General features: G+C 43.1%; 2 protein-coding genes across 5 annotated transcripts; both read right to left on the bottom strand.

Moving 5' to 3' along the window:
• Positions 1-1,952: 1,952 nt before the first annotated feature.
• On the bottom strand, positions 1,953-5,415 carry LOC149980182 (hydroxyacyl-coenzyme A dehydrogenase, mitochondrial-like). The gene is made up of 8 exons (XM_090187798.1): positions 5,162-5,415; positions 4,470-4,598; positions 4,227-4,384; positions 3,565-3,691; positions 3,262-3,351; positions 3,020-3,092; positions 2,712-2,828; positions 1,953-2,404 (listed from the first exon to the last, which is right to left on the bottom strand). The coding sequence occupies exons 1-8, from the start codon at positions 5,276-5,278 to the stop codon at positions 2,286-2,288; spliced, it is 930 nt and encodes a 309-aa protein (XP_090043924.1). The 5' UTR covers positions 5,279-5,415; the 3' UTR covers positions 1,953-2,285.
• An 81-nt stretch (positions 5,416-5,496) lies between these two features.
• LOC110497323 (cytochrome P450 2U1-like) lies at positions 5,497-11,433 on the bottom strand. Of its 4 annotated transcripts, none has more exons than XM_090187795.1 (6): positions 10,809-11,422; positions 8,261-8,579; positions 7,720-8,054; positions 7,370-7,531; positions 6,990-7,157; positions 5,497-6,628 (listed from the first exon to the last, which is right to left on the bottom strand). In XM_090187795.1, the coding sequence occupies exons 1-6, from the start codon at positions 11,257-11,259 to the stop codon at positions 6,420-6,422; spliced, it is 1,644 nt and encodes a 547-aa protein (XP_090043921.1). In that variant the 5' UTR covers positions 11,260-11,422; the 3' UTR covers positions 5,497-6,419. The 4 variants fall into 4 exon arrangements, 1 of the variants encoding a protein (XP_090043921.1); XR_016483926.1 differs by having other exon boundaries at positions 5,760-6,628; positions 7,643-8,054; positions 10,809-11,433; XR_016483925.1 differs by having other exon boundaries at positions 6,202-6,628; positions 6,990-7,093.
• Positions 11,434-11,476: the final 43 nt, after the last annotated feature.

The raw sequence follows: 11,476 nt of genomic DNA on the forward strand, positions 1-11,476 counted from the left end.
AGGGCTAAATCTCTTTCCAGAAAACCAGCCCAATAATCTTGTAGCTTGTCGGCCCATCATATGATTCCTATCCAGAAATTCTGCATTTGACAACACTGCCACTTAGTGGTCTTAAATAGAACTACCAAGTGGAATTATTGACTATAAATCATTCAAATCTCGAGGGGAAACTTCAAAAGGCCCTAAAACCAACCAATTAAAACTCCAGCAGCATGCCGAGACTGAGGTTACGTTCATACAGTCTTACAGCTATGCTGACAAAAGGGAAAATCTACCTCGAGTATTGAAGCTGCTCTTAAACTGTGAAATCCATGGAAAAGGGTGAGGTGTGATGTCTCATGTATCCAAGATGATCAATTTAATGCCGGGATATAAAGAGGGTAATATTTTCGAATTGAGTAGTAGGGATAACATCAAAGGAACTCTTGAAACAATATTGGAAATTAACAGTTGGGTTGAACACACAGGGGTTGTTGACTGACCATACAGTTCATTCAGAAAGTATTCAGACCCCTTCCCTTTTTCCACATTGTTACATTACAGCCTTATTCTAAACATTTTTTTTTTTTAAATCCCTACTCAATCTACACACAATACCCCATGATAAAGCAAAAACAGGTTATACATTTTTGATTTTTTTTTTTTAAGTACATAAGTATTCAGACCCTTTGCTATGAGACTCGAAATTGAGCTCAAGTGCATCCTGTTTCCATGTATAATCTTTCAGATGTTTCTACAACTTGGGAGTCCACCTGTGGTAAATTCAGTTGATTGGACATGATTTGGAAAGGCACACCTGTCTATATAAGGTCCCACAGTTGACCGCATGTCAGAGCAAAAACCAAGCCAAAACGTTGAAGGATTTGTCTGTAGAGCTCCGAGACAGGATTGTATCGAGGCACAGATCTGGGGCACATTTCTGCAGCATTGAAGGTCCCCAAGAACATGGTGGCCTCCATCATTCTTAAATAGAAGAAGTTTGGAACCATCAAGACTCTTTCCAGAGATGGCTGTCTGGCCAAACTGAGCAATCAGGGGAGAAGTGCCCTGGTCAGGGAGGTGACCCAAAACCCAATGGGCAACCATCTCTGCAGCACTCCACCAATCAGGCATTTATGGTAGAGTGGCCAGACGGAAGCCACCCCTTAGTAAAAGGCACATGACAGCCCGCTTGGAGTTTGCTAAAAGGCACCTAAAGGACTCTCAGGCCATGAGAAACAAGAATGCTAAACGTCACATCTGTTTTTTAGCGGCAGGGACTGGGAGACTAGTCATGATCGAGGGAAAGATGAACAGAGCAAAGTACAGAGATCCATGATGAAAGCCTGCTCCAGAGCACTCAGGACCTGACTGTAGCCAAGGTTCACCTTCCAACAGGACAATGACCCTAAGCACACGGCCGAGACAACACAGGAGTGGCTTCAGGACAAGTCCCTGAATGTCCTTGAACCCGATCTAACATCTCTGGAGAGACCTGAAAATAGCTGTGCAGCAATGCTCCCCATCCAACCTGACAGAGCTTGAGGATCTGCAGTGAAGAATGGGAGAATCTCCCCAAATACAGGTGTGCCATGCTTGTTAGCATCATACCCAAGAATAAGAGGCTGTAATCGCTGCCAACGGTGCTTCAACAAAGTACACAGTAAAGGGTCTGAATACTTATTTAAATGTGATATTTCCATTTATTTAATACATTTGCAAAAATTTATAAAAACCTGTTGTTGCTTTGTCGTTATGGGGTATTGTCTGTAGATTGATGAGGACAAAAAACAATCCAATACATTTTAGAATAAGGCTGTAATGTAACAAAATGTGGAAAAAGTCAAGGGGTCTCTACTTTCTGAATGCACTGGGTATCATTAATGGCAGGGTGTGTTGGCTCAAATGTCCAGAGGCAAATCCATCCCTAGAAAACAACTGTATGAATAGAAATCTCAGAACAACCTATGGGAAGCATTTGGAAAAGTCAGTTTAATGCCACAAACTCAGTTACTTACAAACCACACATAAAGATGACATTCAGAATATACAGTCAAAAGACAGATTTGAATTGATAACACCGGTCTACCATTCTTCAGGAAGGCACCGTGGGTGGTACGACCTGCATCTCTGTTCTACCGTTGTCAAAATTAACCCGCGTTTTTTTCTATTATCATTCATGCCCTTATCAGTACTGGGAGGGACTACATGATCTTGTCCAATCGGAAGCGCTTATTTTCATTTTCCGTTTTGTCACGGTGTGCCTTAATGAACAGGCTCCAGCTCGTGTTGATTCTGGGGTGGGGTTACTTGTACTTGTAGAAGCCCTCTCCGGTCTTCTTGCCAAACTTGCCCTCGGCCACCAGCTTGTTCAGCATCTCACTGGGCTGCATCAGCGGGTTGTCAGGATCCTTCTCAACCCAGCCTGGAATCAAGTTATCAACACAAACTGTTCACTTTAACTAACTGCTTTTGCATTGGTTTTACACTACCTGCATCTACTTCATTTGATGTTTTTGTTTCTTCAAATTATTCATCACCATTTTCAAAGACCACCGGCACCTCTCGTCCATCTCACCATTCTATAACCAAAACAGTGCTCTGCCCCTGTGCCATATGACATGCAGTTATTTCGATTGGGCCTGTTCCTAGCTGCTAATATAGTCCTATTTTAACTGGTACTGAAATCACTCTGTAATCGGAACACACTTGTGAAGCAGCCCAACACTCACCGTCCATGATAAACTTAGCCGTGTCCAGTCCTACGTAGTCCAGCAGCTCAAAGGGCCCCATGGGATACCCAGCTCCCAGCTTCATGGCAATATCAATGTCCTCCTTTGACCCGTGGCCTGACGAGAAGAGCACACACACACACACACACACACTCAGCCATTGACTTTGAATAAAGGGTGACAACGGTTTCATATACAGACAACTATGTTTTGTTAACCATAGATGTTCATACATAACCGTTTGTCACATCCCTCTTGGCGCCGATGCAATTTTCATTCATATACAGGCAAAACATTTGGTGGTGTACCTCTCTCATGTAGCCTGATGGCTTCCATCATGTAGGGCACCAGCAGGCGGTTCACAATGAACCCAGGAGTGTCCTGGAGATGAACATAACATACTGACGTTAGTGAACCGTTTATAACGCATCTGAACGGCATATGATGAACATAATGTATGGTGTAATATGGTATGTCACTGCATTATCTTTAAAAGGTGTACAATACTAGCGAAATACTTTATTTTTGTTCAAATGAGTGAGGATCTTACTTTGCAGGACACTGGCGTCTTTCCCAGTGCTTTGCTGAAAGCGAGGAGGGAATCGAAGGTGTCCTGGCTTGTGGCTGATGTTCCAATCACCTGAAGAGGACACGTAAACTACTTAACATCTTTCAATTGAATCTTGATGATAAGGAGAGCAAGCCCAGTGTCATTTTTTAAAGCAACTTACGTACGTTTCTAATTTAAACATCGCCATCATGACACAAAAAATAACTGCTTTGCGGGAGACTATATAGAGACTAATCATAGGGAGAGATGTCCTAAAATGTACACCGCACTATTGATCCTTACCTCTACCAGTTTCATCATGGGGACGGGGTTGAAGAAGTGCAGCCCTCCAAATCTGTCCAGCCTGCTGGTGGAGCTGGCTATGTCGGTGATGGGCAGAGAGGATGTGTTGCTGGCGAAAATGGTGTGTCTTAAAAAAGAGGAACCAAAAACATCAGGCAACAAGCAAACCCCCATGAGGTGCATCCCAATTAGTAACATCAATTATGTGGGACACACAATGCCTTTCCTTTTGAAATATTTTATTTAAATTAGAATAGTTTTAAAATAGTCTATTTTAAGCACATTTCAAGGATACCGGCATAGCTTTATAGTAAGATTAGAAAAACAAGCTCAAATGCAGATAAAGGAATTTGGATATTTAGGCTACACATTCAAAACGGCAACAACAAATGTTTTCTCATCAAACAGCACTTGCTCTGGCTTGACGTTCATCTCAACACTGATCATCGATCGCTAACTCCTATGGTTATTGACAAAGTCACAGGCAGCGGAGACAGGACAGTGCTTATGTGGTTTGGATTCACACTCGCCTGGCGAGTAACCTTCAGACCAAAGACATGGGTTGGACCCACATCCTAATGCCTAGGATTCAGCTCAGTGGGGTAAGACAGTCTTGTGGTGTGTAGGAGACACAGGTTCAAGCCCTAGTCGGTCATACTTACGCTGGTGCCACTTTGTCCAGAGCACCAAAGAGGCCCTGTTTGATCTTGAGGTTCTCCACGATGGCCTCCAGCACCAAGTCTGTACTCCCCACCACAGACGCTGCGTCTGTCGATATGGACACGTTGGCCATCACCTTGGCAATAAACTCTGCTCCTGCCTGTAACATACATGATGACTGTCAAATGAAGTTCTGCCAACATTTCCTCATTGGAAACAGCAACATTAACATATTAGTGACCAACATCTGGCTTGTCAGCGAACTTCTTCTTGACCACCCTCTTCAGGCTGCCTTCTATTCCCTTGGCGGATTTTTTCAGGATTTCCTCATTTGTGTCAACTAGCACCACCGAATGGCCTGTTGTAGCAGCAACCTATTAGAAAGGGGGAACACAAGTGCGAGTAGTGAGTGGGTGGGACAGGTGTTCACCAGGTTGGACTGTCAAAAAGTCACTTTGGTAATAGAACTCCTGAATTGAAGGACATTTCAGGTAGGTAACAAAATCCCTTCTATAACTAGCTAGCTAAAGTAGATAGAGGTCAAAGGCCACCTCCTGCTGCTGTCTTCACCATCTGTGTTGTGCACTGATCAACCTGAGACAGTTTGTGAGACATACTGTACTTCTTACCCAGACATGAACAACCGTTGCTTATAATACAGAGTTGTGTTACTGATTAGCCTGCACAACTTATCCCCTGAATTGCCTTGGTTGGCTTCTCAAGTGGGTATCTAACAAGCTAGCTAATGACAAGGTAGCGTTTAACTAACCAACAGTAGTCGGTAAGTTCGTGCACTTCATTGCTATATTTAACTGGCTTGTTAGCTAGTCTTGCAGCGTTAGCTACACAGCTGGTTAGCTTACAAGATAGCTAGTTAGCCTCTGTAGCAAGCTAATGTTAGCAAACAAACTTCTGTCATTAACAGTTAACTAACTACCTGTGCGATACCTGCACCCATCTGACCACCCCCGATGATCGTAACGTGTTTGATCGCTGCATTTCGGACTGCAGAAGAGGAGAGACCTCTGATGACTTGGTGAGTGAAGAAAGCCATGGTTTGCAATGCGGAGAGGACCGCACCAGAACGAAGGAGCTGGCTGTGGCTGAACGTGCAGACAGACACTCAGACACCATGGAAAGTAGGAAGGTCGTTGTGTGGCAGTGGTCACGTGACTATTTAGCCCGTTCCATGACCTTTCACACAGTTTTGATGTGGTGTGTTTTATTAGATTCCTACTATTGCTCTGATATAGAAATTAGTCAATAATATCATTGTAGTTTGATAGGATGCAAGAGCACTTTCTATTGAAAGACAAGAATAGTGTGCGCAACAGATGCATTAAAGCACATCAAGATCATAATGCAATAGATATTCAAAATAATTTTAGATTTTTAAACTTATTTCAGTCCAGTGAAATACAAATGACAAAATACTCAAGTAATTGAAATACATATTTCAAAAACATGTAACAGAATACTGGCCATCAGTAACAGTGGATTAACGCACCAAAATACAAAGGGTATGAAAAATATAAGCTATGTAAAATATTTTATTACATGACAGAAGGTTTTTGTCTTTAATATTTACTGTTGCCTTGTTTAGAAGATAGAGCTGAAGGAAAAAAATGGTTGAGGGAACATTAGGTCCTGGGAACATGGGGCCCTGGGAACAGTAGGCCCTGGGAACATAGGGCCCTGGGAACATGGGGCCCTGGGAACATAGGGCTCTGGGAACATTAGGCCCTGGGAACATGGGGCCCTGGGAACATTAGGCCCTGGGAACATAGGGTCCTTGGAACAGACATGGTCCCACTGCATTGCACCCATTTTGTTTAGAATGAACTCCCGGTACCTTTGCATAGCAACTATGCAAAAAAAAATGAAGACTGGGTGGCATCGGTAGCAACATGACAAAAATAACTAAAAACCTGATTTTTGTCTGGACTACATCTTCTGGTGGAAGAATTAAATATTATGACTTATCAAACTACTGTTTTAATTCAAATATGTAATTAATTGTTATTTTAGCAACAGTTTTATAAAAGCAATAAGGCACGAGGCAGTATCATGAATACAGTCACAGACAAATGGGTTGACTGGCTGATGCTGTCGCATCGGGCCAACTAACGCCGTTTACCTGTGACTGTATTCATGATACACCACTTCCTCTTGTGCCTTATGGCTTAATTACAGTGTCAGCGGTTGTTGTTCGTCTGGTGGCCTGACCGCCGGGGCCTCACAGTCACAGTGTATGAGCAGGGGGCCAGGGTGAGGCCAAAGCGCCCGTGCATGGGAGGAGGGGCCAGCCCCTCGGGCAGTCTGAAACTGAAGGCCTGCAGCAGGCTGGTGAACATCAGAAACAGCTCCATCTTAGCCAGCTGCTCGCCCATACACACCCTGCGTCCTGGGAAAGAGAGGGAGAGAACACTGTAAAGATGCACATTAAGTCATGTGTCATACTAAGTGCATTCCAATAATCAAGTAAGACTGTGAAATCAAATGATTGAAATGTTCAGTCGTGGCCTAACTGCTTCATACTCATGTAGGGGTAGTATGGGACTTCAACAATCCAGTGAGATTGTAAACTAACCGTTTGAACCTTGTTTCAGTGGATTTTACAGGAGCCTAACTGTAAATGTCCACAGTAGAAAGGCTTCATACTCCGTGTATACCGTGTAACTACACTCCCGTTTGCCAATCGTAGAGCAAGTCGCTAATGGGACACCCCACATACGTCTGTCGAGAGAGACTGCCGAACAACCTACCTATTCCGAACGGTATGAAGCACTCTTTCCTCAGGAGATTCCCCTGGTCGTCTAGGAAACGAGAGGGGTTGAAGTCGTCTGGCTCCTCCCACACAGTGGGATCCCTATGGACAGACCACAGGTTGGGGATGATCACTGTGCCCTTAGGGATCGTATAGCCACGGAACTCTGCAAGACAACAACAGACGAACCATAGCGAAAGGGTTGTACTCTCCTGTTTCTGCTGCAGCACCCTGTTGTAGTGTTGGTCTGGTGGAACTGACTGACCAAGTTGTTGAGAAAGCAATTCAATACAACTTTATTGATCTGACTGTGCATAACGGAAGAGTCAGGTTCTACCATAGAATTAGAATGACTAGTATGGGTTTCTCTCTCCTCACCTGTGGTCTCTGAGGCCATGTGAGGAATGGCCAGGGGGACCACCACAGTCATCCTCTGCACCTCCATGATGGTGGCCTCCGTGAACGGCAGGCTGCCTTTATCAGTGAGAGACGGGACCCTGTCTGGGCCCACCACTGCATCGATCTCCGCCTGCACCCTCTCTGTGGTGTGAACGGGTACAAATGACATGGGAAACATTATTACAAAGCAACAAGCATTGGGAAACAGGACACTGGATATGTTACACATAGCATTATGATTGGGTACTGTACTTCATCATGCTTCAACAAGGAGTTCTCTTTAGGTTCCATTGAACTGGTCCTCCACACCCCTCTTTCTGATGTAGTACCTTGGATATCTGGATATACGACCATGTAGAGCATCATCCACAGCACTGTGTTGGTGGTGGTATCAGTACCAGCGATGAAGAGGTCTCCTATGATGTAGAATAGATAGTCCTCTGAAAAGCTACTGTCCGTCTCCCCAGCGGCCTCCTGGGCCAGCATCTCTACCAGGTACATGTCTATGAGATCTCTGGGGTTGGCTGGATCTAACGTCTCCCTGTGTCTGGTGATGATCTGCTTCAGGAAGGCAGTGATGTCCCTTTCCACTTGCCGTACCTCTCTGAAGACACCGAAGGGCAGGTAGTAGAGCAGGGGGAAGACATTGATGAGGACCGCCGCGCTGTTAGAATAGAATAGAGTAGAATAGATACGTTACTGCCTGTTTTCTGGGAGAAACTGAAATGTGTTAAGCGCTTAAGGGCACACAGCAGGAACTTCTACTTGAGATCAGAGGACCAGCAGCACTCCAGTTATCAGTTCAGTTCCCACGTCTTTGAACCAGTCAACCTTCCGGCTACTGATCCACATCTCTAACCTCTAGGCTACCTGTTGGCGATGATCTCTAGGCCGCGGGCCATCAGGTCCAGCAGGGCGCCAAACTCCCGGTCAGTGTGGTGGAAGCGCTGGCCCAGGGCGATGTAGGAGATTACGTTGGACACAGAGTTAGTTATCAGAGGGGTCAGGTCCACTCCTGAACCCTCAGTATCTTCCTCGCTGAGGCGCAGCAGCTCAGATTTGACCACAGCCAGCCCCTCAAGGATACAGGGCTCCAGGCTCAACTTGCCCAGGCCAAAGTTCCGCAGCGTGGTGTGGCAGAACTTGCGCTGCCTTCTCCATACTGGTCCATAAGGTGCAAAAACTATGCCTAAGGTTCAGAGAAATGATAAGACGTGAGGACGGTTAATAGTGATGTCACTATGCACTAGTACACATATGGAATTATTTACAGAGCAAAATTAAATGTCTCTTTCCTTTTCTGCTTCGAAGACTTTTGATGAGAATAATAGAATATAACAATATAACAGACCATTATAATATCACAATAGAATATAACAATATAATATAATAGAACAATATAATATAACAGACCAATAGAATATAACACTAGAATATAACAATATAATATAATAGAACAATAGAATATAACAGAACAATATAATAGAACAATAGAATATAATATAGCCATAGAATATAATAATAGAATATAACAGACCAATAGAATAGAACACTAGAATAGAACAATATAACATAAAAATAGAGCAACAGAATAGAAAATACCAATAGAATAGAACAGACGAATAGAATAGAACAATAGAATAGAGCAATATAATAGAACAATACAAGAGAACAATACAAGAGAACAGACCGATATAATATAACAATATAATATAACAATATAATAGAACACTATAATGGAACAGAACAATAGAATAACATAACAATCTAATAGAACATACCAATCAAATAGAACAATTGAATAGAATAATAGAACACTAGAATAGAGACAAAGGAGATGAGGGCTTCTTTTGTTTATAGTCCATCCATGAGGTGCTCTTTGATCATGGGATGAAATACTATAAAACAAAAAGAAGTTGATGCTGGATAGTAAACAATGCCAGAACAGCCTTTGTTCAAACACACTTCCAATCAAGGCCCTCTCATGTAGTGGAATATTTTTTAAAGCATTTATGTTTTACGGCTTATGCGTGGCAAGAATTTTAAAAAACAGACGTGTTGTGGCTACAGCCTTCATCAAGGTGACAAAGAATAGCGGTGAACAAACAGGTGTATATCCCAACTCTCACAGGAAGTGATTCAATTCATTACCATACTGTATGGAATTGATGAAGTAAAGAAACTTGGAGAAAGACAACACATTCAAGATATGAAGATAAACTAAATGAACATGGAATAACAATAACAAGAATGCAACACCACAAAATAAATGCAATATCATAAAAGGGAAAAAATAACTGTGTACATGTGACCTCATGTTACCAAACTTAAGAATGGAGAACCAAACAATAAACCCCATCTTTTACAGGAAAGGAGAATAATCAATTTCCTCATTTAGACCTGGCAATACAGTGGCCTTTAGTTTAAAGATCCAGAACGTTTTGCATGGTGGGAGGTGTTTGAGATCCCTGCGAGTACTCTGGACCACTTCAATGGCCATGGCTTTCAGAGAGTGTGGGCTGCCTATGTGGTGTACAGGCTACCCAGGTGGGTGCTTTTACATAGGAAGTACTTAGAGAAGGCTCAAGGACAGGGTGTCTGAACATGCCTACGCTATAAGGACTGCTAACGACATATATCCTTTGGCTAAACATTACAGACAGATTGGCCATGCCAGCCCAAACCCTCTTAAAGCCATGGCCATTGAAGTGGTTCCTATTTCTCGCAGCTGGGGGGTGATAGTCTCAAACGCCTCCTAAAATGCCAAACGTTCTGGATCTTTAAACTAAAGGCCACTGTATTGCCAGGTCTAAATGAGGAAAAGGATTATTCTCATTTCCTGTAAAAGATGGGGTTTATTTTTTGGTTCTCCATTCTTAAGTTTGGTAACGAGCTCACGTGTACACAGTTTTTTCCTTTTATGATATTGCATTTCTTTCTCTTGTTATGCCATGTTTATTTTTTTCATCTTTGTATCTTGAATGTGTTTTTCCCCCCAATTTTTTAAAAACTTGATCAATTACATATGGTAATAAAGTGAGTCACTTCCTGTGAGAGTTTGGATATACACCTGTTTGTACACCACTATTCTTTGTCACCCTGATGAAGGCTGATATAGCCGCAACACGTCGGTGTAAGCCACGACGAAGGCGTTTACATTTTTCTGTTACATGAGAGTGCCTTGATTACTTCTGGAAGTTCGTTTGCACAAAGGCTTTTCCGGCATTGTTTACTATCCAGCGTCAACTTATTTTATTTTTTAAATTTTTATTTTTTTATAGAACAATAGAATATTCACCGGGCACAACGCTCATCCAATACCGCTCATACGTTGAGTAAAATCGACTCAGCAATATCGATGGACTATTGCGCTTTCATGCGTTATTACGCACAGGTTGAGTCTAGAAGCAGCACTTACCTTTCCGCTTTGTCATGATGGTAACGGTGGGAATCTCTGGTCTGTCGGAGAACACATCTGCCCGGTTTGAGAGGGCATCCCTGACCACTTCATATCCGTTCAGTACTACTACCAGCTGACTCCCTACCCACATACTGTAGATGTTACCGTAAACCTTAGCTTGTTCCGTGATAATAACTTGAGGCGAAATTAGAGCTCGTGTCTTGGACTTTGGGACGTCCTTCCCTCCCCAGCCACCAAACCTCCTCCAGATGAAATTGGGAACCAGAAACCCGCCGAAATTTCCAACTATTGGCCATGGTTTAGGACCAGGAGGAATATTGGAGAAATCCTGGTGTTTGCGAAATGTGTGCATTAGATAATAGACGGCCACGAATACTGTCAAGGCCAGAATGCAGACATGGGACGGCGCAGAAGTGCCCAGGAGCTCGTGCCATAATTCCATAACCATGGGGTTTATATCGGCTGCAAAGCACAAAAAAATACCTCGTAATCCTTGGAAACGAGTTGAATATTTAGACTATTCGAAGTATATTTTGAAAATTTAAATATGCTTTTCAGAAGGGTCTGCCATGTTATTTGTCTGTGTTCGCAAACGACGCATGGGGATTCCTAGCTTCCTATTGGTGGGTGAGAGAACGGGTGGTGTGATTGGTGCGTTGATAGAT

Source organism: Oncorhynchus mykiss, chromosome 10, assembly GCF_057628025.1.
Source record: "Oncorhynchus mykiss isolate SJ-2025 chromosome 10, ASM5762802v1, whole genome shotgun sequence".
Classification (NCBI taxonomy): Eukaryota; Metazoa; Chordata; class Actinopteri; order Salmoniformes; family Salmonidae; genus Oncorhynchus; species Oncorhynchus mykiss.